At 32.8% G+C, this 16,985-nt stretch overlaps 2 protein-coding genes across 3 annotated transcripts; both read right to left on the reverse strand.

Annotated features, from left to right (window-relative positions):
- Nucleotides 1-889: 889 nt before the first annotated feature.
- On the reverse strand, nt 890-5,542 carry LOC111615499 (the record flags this gene model as incomplete). Its single annotated transcript, XM_023356904.1, has 2 exons — nt 5,287-5,542; nt 890-1,119 (listed from the first exon to the last, which is right to left on the reverse strand). Coding segments are annotated over exons 1-2 (486 nt in total), but the record flags the coding sequence as incomplete, so codon positions are not given.
- Nucleotides 5,543-11,601: 6,059 nt separating this feature from the next.
- LOC111615498 (zinc finger protein 845-like) lies at nt 11,602-16,412 on the reverse strand. 2 transcript variants are annotated; one of them, XM_023356903.1, is made up of 2 exons: nt 16,010-16,412; nt 11,602-12,637 (listed from the first exon to the last, which is right to left on the reverse strand). In XM_023356903.1, the coding sequence occupies exons 1-2, from the start codon at nt 16,254-16,256 to the stop codon at nt 12,261-12,263; spliced, it is 624 nt and encodes a 207-aa protein (XP_023212671.1). In that variant the 5' UTR covers nt 16,257-16,412; the 3' UTR covers nt 11,602-12,260. The 2 variants fall into 2 exon arrangements, with proteins under 2 accessions (XP_023212671.1, XP_023212670.1); XM_023356902.1 differs by having other exon boundaries at nt 15,989-16,412.
- Nucleotides 16,413-16,985: the final 573 nt, after the last annotated feature.

The raw sequence follows: 16,985 nt of genomic DNA on the forward strand, positions 1-16,985 counted from the left end.
GTAAAGAAGCACAAAATCATTTGTATCTTTTATAACTGATATCTTGGTGGCCATTTTCAAAAATGGCCGCCAAGCTAGCAAATTATAATAAGTGTTGCCAGACAATCGATATATTTATTTCAAAATATTTTTAGAAGTTATCCTCAGTATTTATAATTTCATTAAATTCCTCTTATTCATTTTAATATTGTTTCTAATCAATAAAAAATTAACCGAATTAACTTTTTATATAATAAATACAATAAATCTTCGCTTATACTATTTAATATTTCTTGAAGAATCGCCATTTAGGAAGACGTCGTAAAGCGAGGATTCTCTTTCCTATAGGTTCAATGTTATATATTGAGATTACGTGCCAAAATACTGCCTTTTATAACGTCATAATTAAACATTTATACTAGTTGTAAAGCGAGCGATCCCGAAAAGAAGTATGGTGTTTATGAATGAAGAATGATTCTAAATCAATTGTTTTTAAAACTTACCAAATTTATTACTAATATTTTAATATATCGGTGTAAAGTCTCTACGAATAGACTCTTATAACACTGATGGAACATACATTGCGGTATAGTTTGTAACTTACCTTGGGGTTCTTTACTGTTTATTTCTACTTCGCTACAAGTTAAAGCTATAGCAATAACTAGATAATCAAATTATAATGGCGTTAATCTCTTAAAACTTGCTTTTCTGCCAAAGTTGAATGCTCAGAGATGAAGTTGCAACTCAAAGAGATTTCATAATACCATTTGAATACATTTTTAATCTTTGGAAAATCCTTAATGCCTTTACATAAATACTGTATATTTCCTCCCTTTTTTTTAAATAATGAGAGTGATACCTCGACAAGTATAAAACTTAATCTAAATTCAGTAAAAATCGAAGAACTCACCAGCATCTCGATAGGTACGTCAGCTGATTGTGCACCCAATTCTCTGAAACTTTCGTGTTCTTCGCTAAGTATCACCTTCCATTGTAATGCCAGCTTTATGGAGCAATGCTTTCCAGTAAAGTGAGTCTTCTCTGATTTAGCATCCACTCTGATACACTCGTCATAGGAACCAAGTTCCATGAAGGATCCTTCCATGAAACCGGTAGGGATCTTTCCAGTGGCATCTAACACTGAAGAAACGAAACCATCATATAGTTTTCGACTTGTAACCGTAAGCCACGTTGTTCGAACGGAATTAATCGATAAATCGCGTGTCTGTCGGAAAATTACGTGTCAGTAGCATCTGTGGCATCTGCACGAAGGGAACCCGAAGTCTGGCACATGTCTATTAGTTACGGTTCAACAACGGCTTTACAACGAAAAGAACATGCTACCCTATTCGCTTTCACTCGAGAAAATGCGTTGTTTCGTACAGACACGTCTACAGATTCATCGAATTATTTCATTTTCTTTTGCTACGAATCTAAGTCTGAATCGGTTAATACCAGATAATGAATCATCCAGCCGAAATATGTTCGAAAAAGCACTCGATCGATCATCGCGGTCGATCGATTGCCATAAAAATAACATCCAGGGTTCATCTAATATCGTTTCGTGCCCTATTCTCGCGTAATGACACATAAGTTAAAAATCCTTATACTCTCTCTATATTATCATCATTGATATTGTACTTATGCTAAAATGTTCCTGCAATACAGGGCAATTTCTATAGCCTATACTATAGATAAATTTCAGCTTAATCACTGCCTTTTTTAACAAGTCAGAAAGGTCATAGAGTAGCTAGCCTTAATACACACAAGTATTATCTGTACTTAATAAACTAAATACAGGAAATATATCGTGAAAAACCCTTAGAAAATTGATATAATTTTACCTCTTTACCCTTCGAATTTTACCTTAAAACATTATTTGATAAAATCGTGTGTTTAAATTTTATATTATAATATAGAATTTGATATAGATTGAGAAGAAACAAGCGTAAAATCATAGTAAAAATTTACATATTTGGAAGGTTAGAACTGACGTAATCAAATTAATGTATGTCTTGTTTAAAAGAGTGACGTATGTTACTTCCACACTTCAATAAATCTTTCTTAAGCAACATTTAGGAATGTGATGAGATCCATACTACTAATAGAAGAAGGAAGAAGGAAGGAGGAAATAGGAAAAGAGACTTAATAAAACGTGTAAGTAATGATTATTATCGATCAATATAGTAAATTTGTTTGATATTTGAAATAAAAAGTAACTCAAGAATGCAAATTAGAATTAATTCTGTACCTTTAAACAGCCAAGTAAATACAGTAATTATAGATTGGAAGCAATGGGGACGAAGACGAATGCTTATAGATATCAAAATGATATAAACTGAGCGGGGACATCCGAATTCAAATTATATAGTGTTGTAGAATCACTAATATAATGCAGAATAAATAGGAATTTTAACTAATGATTGGACTAATTAAAGGTCCGAGTGGAAAATACAACATAGTAATCCATTTTCTATCAATTTAATTGGCTTCTAGAAACCCGTCGTAAAGCGAGTCATTGTATTTCCCATAATTTTCTTAAAAAATGATCGTGTGAGATGTGTTTTAACGCTCATTTTAAAGAAAATTATATCAAATGCCATATTTTATATTGTATTATATACACTTAAAACGCTTTATTTCCACGAACGAAACCTCGTTTTATGGCACAGATCGTACGAGAAATCAATGGCTCGCTTTACGACGAACTTCCAGGAAACGATTAGATCGTAAAATGCTACTTTGATCTTCATTTAATTGATTAAAGTAGCAATTAAATTCTATAAAGAAATAAAAAGAAATAAATATTTTATGATAAAAAGCTAAATCAAACCACAAGCCAAAAAAGTATTTTAAAATTAAATTTTTCATTAAAAAAAAATTAGACGATAAAATTTACTAATCGATTACTTCAATAAATAATCGATTAAAAAACATATATATTTGCTACACGTGCGTTGACTTACGATAGAGGGCGCCACGTGTCATTTATCAGGCGCTACGTGGCGACCTCTATCGGATATTTCTGAAAATATACGAGTAATTGTTTGATCTTAAACGTTGACACATTTGAACATTGTTTAAATAGATCACGTTTCATTCTACACGTGCAAACGTTACATTATTCAACTAGTAACGTTTATTATTTAATATTCAATTACGTTAATATTACATTAAATAAACATTTCCACACTTAACAGCAACTCCTATATAAAATATAAAAAACGTAATAACTCCTGTGTTTTTTGTCGAAAATTTCTGAAATTTTGCAGGGAGGTTCGTGTATTAGAGGTATCAATGCTGTTAAATTTTGATGGTCAAAGGTCAACGGGTTGTTGAGATATAGGGGTGTCGTGTGTCGTATCCCGATCGGAGTCGGACTTAATGAAGATTTTACTTGTTATTAGCATTTAAATTTTTAAAATAAAACTCATCAAAAAAGCTTTTTGACATTTTATAATATAAATCTTTTAAATAAAATTCATAACAGATGGCGCCACACATCATTTAGATTCTTTTTCCAGGAAAGTTATGCAACTCGTCGCTGGATTTTTCTCTTGGCAAGCTGAGGAGCTGTTGAAGTGATACACGTAAACTAATATAATTCTGTGTTTTTTGGGGAAGAGGAAGCATCAGCTATACGAAACACTAAAAACACAGTTTCTGGCATGGACGAGAGAGGTATTGTTACAACGAATCCCGAAATATACAAGAAAAATCACGTGGAATCTTCAGCATGGATGAAGGATGAAGAACAATATACCAAATCGAAGCTTATTAAAGATAAGAAGAAACCGCTGAGAAATTTATTAAAATACAAGGTACTGCATGAGCGGTGGTATAGAAATATAGTACACTAGCAGTATCGGTTGAACAGAACAGATCAACAGAAGTATCGGTTGACACTACTTTATTATACTAATAAAAACCACCATTCTCTATCGATTCTACGTCAGATACAACACCAGGCTGTCAGGTTTCCAGAGTGTTAATAAACACTACATTGGAAGATATGGAAAACTCAGACTGACCAGTGGCCGAGTAGATAAAACCACCGAACACTGGTAGTGGGTTCGCGCTTGGCCAACGGAATAACCACGTTGAATTTTTCGGGTTTCTTCACATCTGTAACACCTAAGTACAGACAAGTTTCTCATAGGAAGCAGAATGCCCACGCGTCGAGTTACTGACATCAAATAAACCAAACCGAAAATTCAGGATTTAATGATAATTATTTGACAGAAGGTCAAAATAAAATAGATCCATTCCGAATAAAGTCTGTATTCTACGAGAACAGAAGATAAAATGGACGAAGAATCGTAAAAGACAGTAGATGGATTAAGAGTAAATGATGAATTATAGTTTGAAGAGGTGTATACCAGAGAGCTTCTTCAACTCTGTGGCCTGAAATAAAGATGAGAACGGGATTTATTTTTTCAAACACTTTCTTCACACGTTGCTTTTGCTCAACTGTATGCACCCTGAAGTGAAAATTTGTGTTTCTCTGTATTGTCATAACACGAACATTTTTTTTTTATATGATTGCATCTGGAACAAAACTATTCAGAGGAACTTGTTTCAGTTTTTTAGGGTAAAAAATCCTATTAGTTTTAGGGGAAATTCCAGGTCTTTTCTTCGCACTGAAGGTTGTTAACGAAATTTTTCTACGTATTTATCAGTTGTAGAAAATTAAACACGCATCAAGTCGAAAGATCAAGTGGTGACTCATCACTGGTGAGTACCACATACATTATTACGTTATTTTCGTGAAAAAAAAATAATTGTTTGCTAAATTTCGAGGAAAATAATGTAATAATGTATACTTGATTAGTGTTTAACTTCCCGTTTGCTATTAATACTTGCATAACTTCTATCAATACAAGAGCATCGCAATTACATTTGCATTACCAAAAAGGAGAATTGTGTTGATATTCGCGGGTTTTTTCGGCCATTTTTGCAGTTTTTAATAAGTTATTTTGCTTAATAACAACGTGGGATCCAAGCTACGACCCAATTAACCATCGGTAATCCGGCACTCTACAGGCCCTAATGATGCCGGATTAGTGATGGTCAACCTGTATTTAAAATAGATCTGATGGAAGAATCAGTTGTCTAGTGTGCTTATCTTTTCTTTTTCTATAAATAAAGGAAACTCGTGGCTTCCAAAATTCTGGGTAATTTAAATCTGAAAGGTGATTATTAATTAAAATTTAGGATAAACACAGGATCGATACAACGGTAATTCCCGAAGATGCAAGAAAATAGGAAGAATTGCTTAAAGAAAACAAAAAAGGCAAAGTAACTTACTCTGCAATGCCCAATTTTGTTGATTCTGTAGACCTAATCCCCATTCCCCCAAGGATGATTGGCAGCGAGCAGATATATTGTAATATTGCTCCGTACTCCTGGAGAATGGTAACAACTGGCGAGCCGCATTCTCGGTTAAGCTGTTCAGTAAAGGTTGCAAAGTACCCCATCTGAGATTATCCGGGGATTTGGCAGCAACCGAAATCCATAAGCAGCAGCAGCAGCAAAAAAACAGAACCGAGATGTCCACTGGCATATTTAAATCTGTGCCAGATCTTTCCTTACGTTTAAAAAGACGAAGCTACTACAACTGCGCCCTCCCTTTAAAGTTACGTCGAACATACGACACCCGCCACTAATACGTGGCCCATTTATAAACGGGGTTACTCGTATCTAGCGATGGCCCAATTTAAGTTTCGGTTTGGGCGGCCCTCGTACTTACTACTCGATTCCTGCATCTACGAGTAACATTAGGTATTTGTGATCTTAGTGTTTATCGTCCGAATAGGTCGACGGGTGGTAGGACGACCCAATTCAGTTTGCAGGGTTTTCTAACGGTGCGTATAATTGGAGCGAATGACGGAAGCGTAGTTCTGCCCTTCAATATTTTAAGTTCTTTGCCCTTGATGAAAATAAAACAAGAGACGTGCATTCGTGCATTTCTAGACATTGAACCCCTTTTCTATTTTGCCTCAATTGAGCCCTTCTGTATAACTTTCGAATTAGCTGTCTGTTGAGAATTTCGAGGACCCTTGTGTTTTTGCACCCGTTGCACCTGCCTAGTTATAATACTGATTACCTTTCCTTAATATATAATATTCTCGGTTGCTTCAGCTAGTATTCTTATATAGTAAACTGAAGCTAAAACCTATAGAAGTAACTTAGTATCGAGATTTAAAACCGCATCACATTGATTTCTTTATGTGTTGATCAATAGATTGAAAGCTCCTTTCGTTATAAGTTGACATTTTGACCTCGATTCTACAACGCTTCTAAGCTACTTTCCTGTTTATCAAATAGACATCATACAACTTGAGTAATACAAAGTTTATAGAACAACACTCGGCTTTCTTAAATCAACACAGAAAAATAGAAAAATGTCTGCAGAAAATTTAGTAAAAATTTCAAAATATTACATCATATTTTTTAAATTAATGTAAAGGAAAATAAAACACGAGGTTAATCTCTGTCAATAAATTAAATCTCGTATCATTTATACAAACAGGAAAATAATTAAGTAAATAACTAAACTCGATTGTGCAAAGACATAACTGATCTAACTTTTAATTAATATAACAATCACTTTCGATCCTTTCTATAGATTATTGAAGTGTTAATACTTCTTATTGAGGGAATAAGAAAAGAAAAATGACAATAGAGAAGAAAGTAAGCATCGAATTTCTCAACTTTTTCGCTCTTCACTGCAGGGGTACAGTTCTTCAGGCACAGAAACAATGTATTGTTCGAGGAGAATCCGAAATTCGGTGGCAGTTTTAGGTTGTAGGAAACGTTTTTACATAAGATTACGTAAATTAAATCCCTCGTCCATACTTAATTACGAATTGTGTGGAATCCGAATACACAAGAACTACATGGACAAACACATTTGTTCATGTATGATGAGCGAGATCTTAGGAGGAATTCTTGATCGCCTACGCGTAAATTCTCCACTGCTGCTACCTCGGATAGATTGGATGATTGACTAATCGAATGATTAATGGAAAAAAAAATGTGGTAATCTCTTGTGTAAATGCTAAAGCTTAATTCAGATCATACACGAGGAGGAGTTTCTACATCCAGTACACGTTGTAATGATATATATATATATACTTTAATGTAAATATTTAAAAATTTTCTCGTGATTTCTTTAGTAAATGATAATGTAAGTATATGATTACATTTTGTTTAAATCATTTTAAAAGTATACAATCTTTGGATCCAAGCTCTTGCTCTTCTCGACCATTCAAAGGATTTCACATTAATTACATTAATTATCCATTTCAATTCGTTTAAATTTATAGGGGAAAAACAGATCTAAATACGAAAAATTGCCCACATTTCAAGGGCAGTAATCGTTTAACCGGGTGACGAATTAACTACTTCAATTACTCTCTTATCCGTGTCAACACGCAAAGACAAATTATCCAGCCAAAAAAGAAAAAAAAACTGTTATGGATAATGTAATTTTCGAGTTATTCAAATTATTTCGTAATTACAAAATATATATATATATATTTTTGCGTTATTTAAACCGGATCTGACGAAAATGGGTCGATCCCCCGGAGCGATCGAGAATGGATAGAGATAGAAAACTAACGCCATGCGATATCGCAATCGCGACTATTTTCAGAATGTCAAGTGAAAAAAAAAGAAAAAAAAAGTAAAAGTTTTCCTTGGCGATTACGTAAAGTTACTCGCGCGACACTTGAGTATGTCAAAGTCACTTTTACTTTCCCAGATGTCATACATAACACAGGGAAAGTATGGCGATAGGTCAAACCCCTCCCCGAAGATGTTTACGTTTTTTGGACTCGGGTGACCTTGAAATGTCGAGAAATGCGAACATTTTGCGGGATTTTTCTGTATGTATGGATGTTAGTGTATGTGTGGGGGGACACGTGTACGTTCGCCCAATTTAAAACTTAATAAATCCTATTCCTTTTAACGAACTTTTACGGGATAGTTTGTATTAGATGCTTCTCGAAAAATCAATGTCAGTGTGCCTGTTAATTCATTATTTAAATTTAAGTAGTTTCTACGTCGTTATTAATTTATTCTTTTGAAAAAAATTGTTTCCTTGTAGACATAGACACATTTCCGATATATTCTTTAAATAATTGAATAGTACAAAATCGGTGAAGCGTACGGACGAAAACAATGACTGACAAATTATATAAGGCCTAAATTTTCTTATTTTAAATACAAAAAAATTTATTTAATTAACAGTTTTGTATTATCCTCCGTCCCATTTAACGTATTAAAGGTGTGTCAGAGGTGTTATTAACACGCGTAAAATTGGCAACATTTTTCTCAAGTTGGTACTCATAATGTTCAGTTGATCCACCTGGAGCTTCTTGCAGGAGGCCACCACGTACAATGTGGTGAAATATTTTCTTATGGAAGAGTGGTTTGGGGCCTCCTGTTGGGGCAATTTTCCTTTTTGTCCATAGGATAACGCGCCGTAACCTGGAAGATGTATCAGTGGCTTACTTCATACAGTAAACTGTTTGTTTGAGGCTCGATTTAAAAAGTCAGAAAAAAAAAAATTGGATATTAAATTCCATTTATAAATAGCCCATTTATAGGATCCCGAATTAAGTACCGTTTTTTTTCTAACCGGAAATGATTTATATGTAGGATAAGACGTGGATTTCTGACCTTATCCTATCTTTTTCCGGCTCTGGAATCACATTGTTGGCTCGTTTGACTGTACTTTAAGAGTTACTATTTCTGTCAGCTTTGTTAGCTTCCAATGGGAATATTGTGCCATTATAAGTTAAACAGGTATTGTAAGTTTACACTAGCAACTATCATCAAACACCGAGCAATGACTCCAAATATGAAAATTATCCCACTCGCCGTTGAATGGGCAACTAAACAATCTTTAGTGCCACGCCGAGAGGGGTCTTTCCCTGAGATCCATGGATATTCTATCTCCAAGTTAGCGCCCTTTTTTCTATTTTTGAAAAGCGGAAGTTTAGCAACCCCCGAAAAATAGAATGTGCCTTAATTTCTTAGTTAGTGTGAGCGCTCACATTCAAATGAATGTATACAATTTTGCAAGCTAAAATGTTACTTAACTAAAATCAATTATTGAGTTTCAGGTGTTACGGGTTACAAATAAATTGCCAAACTGTCCAGTGACGTAAACTACTTTTTGCACTTAAATATTTTACTCCAAAAATCATTACGTGTCTATTTTACCGGTAAATTAGGTAAAAAATCTTAAATTACTGGTTCCTTTTTTTTACCTGATTACAGGTAATGCATTTCCTAGTTACATACGAGATGACCCTTTCACAGTATTACTTGGAGGCCAAGTTTTTAGGATGGTTGGAGTTTTTATTTATAAACANTACCCGAGACCGCCTGGTTCCACCTTGAATTTCACTACACACGAACCAGTGGGCATCTGCAGAATATTTTCAGATTGCAAAGCTTAGAGACACATCGGTACATTTAAAAAATATATATTTTAGGGGTTTACACAAGTAAATTATAGAATACAGTACTGCACCAAAGTGTAGTCGAAGGTGTAAGGTGTATTTTAATCACTTATACGATTATAATTTGTGTAGTTTTTACCTCCCTTTGAGGATGATCGTGCACAAATCTCTCACTAAGAATTAACATTGCTACTCTTGTGTTTATAAACACAAATGTATGGCGGGATTCTGTGTGCTACTTCTATATTTAGGGTACGATAATGATAAGGTAAGTCTAAACGGTTACGATTGTTATCTCTTAAACGCTATTATAATCGTGTCGCTTTTTCTAAATGATAATTATTTAATTTAACTCTAAAACACAAGAAATTTCATTAAAATTATCCATAACAGAACACAATCCTCTCGATGGATATCGATAAATTAAGCCAAGAAAACAGAAGAAAGTAAAGATGTGGTACAATAAAACTTCGATTTAATTAACAAAATAATTCGGGATAGGGGTGTCTGTTATAGAGTAAAGTAGGTTTTCCTAATGGGAGTGTTAAAAATCCATCAACGAGTTGCCTATCTTTCCCGGCAACATTTATAAAGTGTGTGGAGCACCATCTGTTATGGTATTTTATTTTAAAAACGGTTTACATAATTACTTATTTTTAAATGGCAAGAAGGTTAATTTTGAGGGTAGGGATGAGTTTTATACAAAAGAAAATTGATTGTAGATGTTAATAACGATTAAAATCTTCATTAAGTCTGACCACGACACCCCTCGATCTTTAATTAAAACAAATAACTGCTAAACCAAGATATATGGTCAAATATATCAGAAAATTCAATACTTTTACATTAGTTATTTATCTGTAGCTCAAAATTTAAGTATGTACGAAGAAATAATTGATAATTTAATTATTTCATTCACACTTTCATAATATTGCAGTTAAGTTTTCATGTCAAGGCTTTTATATAATCCATTTAAATATATACAGTATTTACTATAAAGTTACGTAATTACTTTAAATAAATAATATTGTCCTGAATAATCGGGAGTTCCTCCAGTCGATTCATTGTTTTTTTTTTTACCTGTATCGAGAACAATATAAATCCGGTGTACGCTTATGCCATTTTTTTATTATTTAAATTGGTAAGTGCGTGACCGTGACTGAAGGAAAGAAGATAAAACCAGACCAAATTTCCTTTATAATTTAATTAATGCAACTTTATACGGTTTGCAGTTTTGAATTGTTTTATAACTGCTGTAGACGACATTTCGGGCACGCGAACGACCCATTTTCTTATGAGTTCTAGGGATTAAGTACATACAGCAAATACATTATGATGTAATAGAGGGTTATGTCTAGTTCTATGAATATATTTAAGTATAATATTTCATTATCTTTGGTTAATTAATGTACACAGAATTTACAAGAACACTGAGAGTGCCCACCATGGTCTAGTAGATAAACTACTGAACACTAATAGTTGGTGGGGGTTTAGCGACTGGCCAACGTGTTTTTCGGGTTTTCTTTACGTTAGTAACACTTAAATAGGGGCCAGTTTCCCGTAAACGACCTTCTGGTAAGAATTCCCTCTTGGCAGATCGCTCAAGTATCGCATTGCCCTATACGAAGAAACTAGAAAAGATTATGTCTAGCTTAGGAAAAGGTCAGGAAGAATCTCCAATAATCGGATTAAAGAATTTTTTCCCAATCCACATTACTCCATTCCTCTGCTCTACATATTACAATGCAAGGATGCGGACAGGAGAAGAATCAACAGAATCTGTAGGTTCACGAGGATTGTTCAACTTTAAACGTTAAGCTTTTTCAATTCTCCAACACTTTGATGAGAAGGAAAGTTAAAAAAATAATAGTACAAATTCTTAATGATTAATTGATCCATTTTTTCAACTGGAGAATTTTCCATAAATTACATCTTTTTCAATAGTTCAATTAGGCTACTTTCTTGTGATCATTAACAATAAATTATTTCATCGAACAATTACGACAATAAAAAATACAATGATCGTCTCGACGTGAAAAAAGACCATTGGTAATCCCAGCACGAATAAACTCGGGAGATTCTTTTCTTCTGTTATATCATTATAACATCTAATTATTTACCTACCTCTGGAGATATTTATCACCTAGTGATTCATTGCAATAGTTGACACGTCTTTGTATGACCAACCACAATAGGATCGACGAACACGAGAGAAGAATAGCAAATACCACCCTCCGCCCATACTACTAACAAATGGCTGTCTAATTTGTATGAATATCGCATGAAACAGTCGCCAATTAATCGTCACCACTGAGCCCACATATCCTCATTCTTAACCCCATTATAATATGTTAGAAGAACAGAAATCATCATATGCAATATCATCATATAATGCAAAGATAGCAGACTGTGTTATAAATTAATGTTCTATGGAAAATTAGTTATGCCAGCTACACACATACCAGTATATCTGAATGTGTAGATGACAGAACTGTCTGCTTTTATCATCCACATGTTCAGGTACTGACTTTACAATGGCCAACTTAAAATGCAATTGTAAAGTCATGGATAATTATGAAAAAATTTTATGCTACATAAACTTAAATGAAAAAACAATTAAAATACATTACAAGATCTCTTCTCTTCAAACTACTCTTTTCTTTAAGTGATCATCTCTACAAACACTCTTCTTATAACTATTAAGTGGTTGAACACTTCAATAAATCTATAGACAATACATAAAGAAATTTTAAATTTACTGTTTCTAAAATATGAATCATTGTCAAGAATTTATTTTCAATATTATAATCAAACACAATACAATCCACTTATATCTGTCTGTGAAATATGATTGAATAAATGTTCTCTTAAAAGGTGACTCGTAGAAAAAGTATCTTCGCAAATATTACATGAAAATCTTTCATCCGAGCGACAGATCAAATGCCGATGTAAGCACAGTTCGACGGCAAATTTCTCGTTGCAAATTTTGCACGCGATAGATTTTTGGCCCGCGTGCAGTTTTCCGTGTCGTCTTAAACTCGCCTTCCAAGAAAACACTCGGTCGCAGTCGGAACACTTAAAAAGTTGTTTCGTCTCAATTTGCGTTTTTGATCTCGAACGATTTCTGGATATTTTCTCTTTCATTCTGCATTCGTGTGTAAGTAAATCCTTGTTGCATTGTAAAACTGAAAACATTGAGAAAAATTTTAAATTAGATTACTGAAACACTATAACCTACTGTCTAACTCCATAATACTAATTAAACATTACCTTTCTGTTTAAATTGGAGTCACAGACAATTTAAGCAAAAAAGGTAACATTTTTTTCTAATCAATGAAAGAATTGTGTGTTATATTCTTGCTTTTATGACTTTTGTTCATGGAAAATTGTTGTAACATGATCCATCCTATTCTCAAAAACTTAGTTTATGTTCCTGCAAACAGTTTCATTCTACAATACTATTCTCTAATATCAGTAAAACAGTAATTTAACTATATAATATCACAGAGAAGGCAAATAAAAATTACAATTATTATTAGAAAATTTATACCAATTGTAAAAAGAAATGATTGTAAAGTGGAATCTGTTGTATTTGTATTAAAACAATTTCATAACTAAGATTAAGATTACACAGATTTAAACTGATGAGTGAGCTATAGATTGAAGCAGTAAGCAACAATGCTTTTGCTATTGTGTAGTCAGTGAGCAAAAATTGTTACTTGCTACATAGCTACTGAAGACAAAAATGTCTTTGGTAAAAGAAACTTCTAGTACCATAGACTATCACTTGATTTTGTGTCATTTCACATTAAAAATTTGCTTACTCATACCTGCCTATCATGTATACTGTATTTCTCATAAAGAATACACTTACACTAAAGAAAACAGTCCTATAACATACAAATTAATAGTTTAGAAACATCTGTGGCTTCTTGTATAATCTCTAATCATTCAGATGATTAGTTTATAAGTTAGAATACAAAGCCATTTATTATATTTGTCTTACTTCTAGCTCAGTTTTACAAAAATTCTCAACTTAATTGACAATACTGTATATTTTGTTCTAAGAAATATATATTCCTGTTCATCTCTTACAAAAATAAATCATCATTTTAATGAAAAAATTAATTAATTAACAAGGAAATGAAAGGGTAAAAAATATGCTTGAAAAGCAATCTTCGTATGATAAAATGATTCAAATCTTCTGATAACAATCAGTTATAATGACCCAAATTAATTACTTTGATGTGAATATAATTTTAAGGAAGACTAATATAATCTGTATTTGATAATCTTGTATGTGCAGATAAACAGTAATAGTGATATAAATTTACATATAAGGATGATTCAAAAGATTTTAGACAAACTTTAGAGGTCAGTAATACAAAAACAAACCATTTTTACCTTGGAATATATAGCTGTTGCCACCACCAAGGGTTGCTAGAACAGGAAGAATCATACAGAAAAGAAAACACGCAAAGTATACAAAATGTTTATTATAACACTTGGGTAATGTATATGGCTTTATGTTCCTAGATAAGAATGGTTTGTTTTTGTATTCTTGACCTATCTTTAAAGTTTGTCTAAGATCTTTTGAATCACCCTATATATATATATATATATATATATATAAAACAAAATATGAATTTTAAACACTCACCATGATCATTTCAACACCATTTCAGAGATAGGAAGCATAATTGTGTGCTACTACCAATGTAGCCACATTAAATAAATGAAGATTATGTTTAACATATACAACAAAGGTATTAATAACAGACAGAAATGGAAAGTCAACTGTGTGACTAGACAGGGCAGAAACATCGGCATTAACATACTTCTGTAATTGTGCATTCTATCTCAAATACGGCATTGAAACGAAGGTACGTGTACCATAGACTAAACAGCAAACACAGATTTCTATGATGGCTGTTAAGAGGTTGTCAACATTCTTATTAATATTAGGTATGGATGCTGAGATCCTCCATATATTATATTTTCAGTTAATGTATAAAATTCTCTTAAATTTCTGAATAAATTTGTAGTATTAAAATTTATAACAAAATTAATTTTATATATAAACACAACATAAAATATATTTGAATGTTTTTTAATTTAAACAATAGGTGTTATATTTACAAAATATGCTCAAAAAGTTCAAGAATAGATATAAAAAAATAAAAATAAATAAAAATTTATTTAGTATTTTTCAAAATCACTTCAAATTTCAATACACTTTCTCCAATAACTTATACAACTTAAGAAACATTTAGAAAAATTGATTTCTTTTGAAGATTTCACAATTTTCTTTGATTCATATTCTATGAATTCTGTGGATTAAAACAGTTTTCCTTTTAAAATTTTTCAACTTTGACTTAAAAAAAAAGAAAAAAATTATTAGGAGTTTGACTGTACAAGAAAAGCAGTTCCAACTTTTAAAGGAAAAATGTTTTGATTCAATAGAACTCACCAAAATCAGAGAAAATTATGAAGTCCCAGAAAGAAGCTAATTTTCCCTAAATGCTTCTGAAATTAGAGAAAGTGTATTCAGGCTCAAGATGAATATTTTGAAAATATTAAATAAATTTCTTTATATCTTAGCATACTTCATTACCACACAATATTTTGCCATTCTGTGCATAAGATGATTAATCAATCAATCAGAATATCTGTCCAATATTAATAATACTCTCACAGATAAAGAAGCATAAATGCTATTCTTTTCAAAGAAGAAAAATTTATAAATATTAATTAATAAATTAATTCACATAATCTTTTGAATGTCAGCATTTGAAAGATGTTAATGATGACACAAAATCCTTTAATTAAGTAGAGGAATGCATAGTATGGGGCAGCTCTTCATCCATCACCATCCTACACAAAAGCCATTCTAAATCCTGTCTGTATAAGCAATCTTGCAAAACCTACAAAAACTACTTTCATTTAGACATTGATATAATATTTCGGCCCATTTTGCGGATTTGCTATCACCGAACTAGTATTACCTATTAAGTTTATTACTTACATCACCTATTTTCTGGATATTTTGGAGAAGCGAAGCGGCGCAGGTGAAACAGGTGCGCCCGCACGGGGCCCCGCTCGTAAGGGGGCCCAAAATGCATGTATTTGTTTTATTATTTTCCCAAATCTAATTAATTAAGGGGCCTAAATGCAAAGTCTTGCACAGAGCACAGGAACGGCACTAAAGGGAGGAATGATAGCGAATATATTACACGTATTCTGGCAGAGATCAATATTGCAACCTATGACCCTGACAGATATATATGTAACAAAAACAATTAAGAATGAATGTTTTTGACCTAATACATTTTAAGAATTTTTTTCCTTAATAAGTAGGTTATGAATATTAAACAAGTAAAACGACAAAGCCATTTTTTGGGACTAGAATGAGCACCATTTTCTAAAGAAAAGAGAAAAAAAAAATGAGGAAAAGCCGACCACTTAAATGTATTGTGTATAGAAATATTAAGAGAATATATATATATAATGTTAAATGAATTAATTGGTTAGATTACGGAGGGCTTTGACGCGCTTACGACGGCTTGCTTTCTGACGGTCCAGTTCTCGTCTACGATAAGTGGGATCACTTTCAATTTTTTTACGGCGGTACTCTTTGGCACGTTCATTTTGTCGTTTACGGTAAGCGGGATCACTTTCACGTCGTTTACGTCGGTACTCTTTGGCATGTTCCATTCTTCTTCGATATCGCTGGCTTTCAGCGCGATCGTTAAAACCTCGACGACCTCGGCCACGTCCTCGACCACGTGGTCGTCCACGAGGCATTTTCGGATCCGAATGAGGTGTCACCAACACACGAGATTATCGAAACGACGAGAGCAAGAGAATAATACACTTGTACAGTTTGAATGGTATTCTTCCATAAAATTAATCGATTCTACACTAACTTGACTCGAACATTTACAAAGCGCGGTAAAACATTTTTTGGAACGATCCGTATAAAATATGCTATAAACAAAAACTTGTAGGAATACTTACCGAGTGTGTGCCGTTCGAAGAAGCCATTGTTTTATGCTCGTTTTCGTCGCGGAGCGGCACATTGGACGGCGGACGCGTACGAAGATTGTCACGTGACTACTCGCCGGCCTCTTATCTCTGACGTGTTTCCTGATAACTTTACTTTTCTCTCGGAAAAATTTTGCTGAACTTTGGAGACATCGTTATAAAAATATTAAAACATCATTCCATTTTAAATATGATTAAAATTTACATATAACAACGTATGATAATTCTACTCTGATTTTAAATGCCCTAATCTCTCTCGTGTCTTAAGCAAAATTCAGTTATATTCATTTACGTCAAGACATTAGACATCTTATGTTGCAGCTGATTAATATTTATCATCATAATATATATCATGATAGAATTATTGTCGTTAGCCAGCGATTTTACCTTTGTCGTTTCGTATAAACAATAACAATAATAAATAATGATATAAAAATTTATGTTTATTATTTTTATTAACTCATTTAATATGACCAGTAGCATAATAAT

The sequence above is a fragment of the Centruroides sculpturatus genome, unplaced genomic scaffold (genome assembly GCF_000671375.1).
Source record: "Centruroides sculpturatus isolate CEXI.00-Female unplaced genomic scaffold, Cexi_2.0 scaffold2553, whole genome shotgun sequence".
In the NCBI taxonomy this organism is placed as follows: Eukaryota; Metazoa; Arthropoda; class Arachnida; order Scorpiones; family Buthidae; genus Centruroides; species Centruroides sculpturatus.

Excerpts from the sequence above, each read along its gene's own strand:
- LOC111615498 (XM_023356902.1), bottom strand. The coding sequence starts at position 16,256 with ATGCCTCGTGGACGACCACGTGGTCGAGGACGTGGCCGAGGTCGTCGA. Across the intron at positions 12,638-15,988 it reads TAAGCGCGTCAAAGCCCTCC|TTTTACAATGCAACAAGGAT; the intron begins GTAATCTAACCA and ends CAATGTTTTCAG.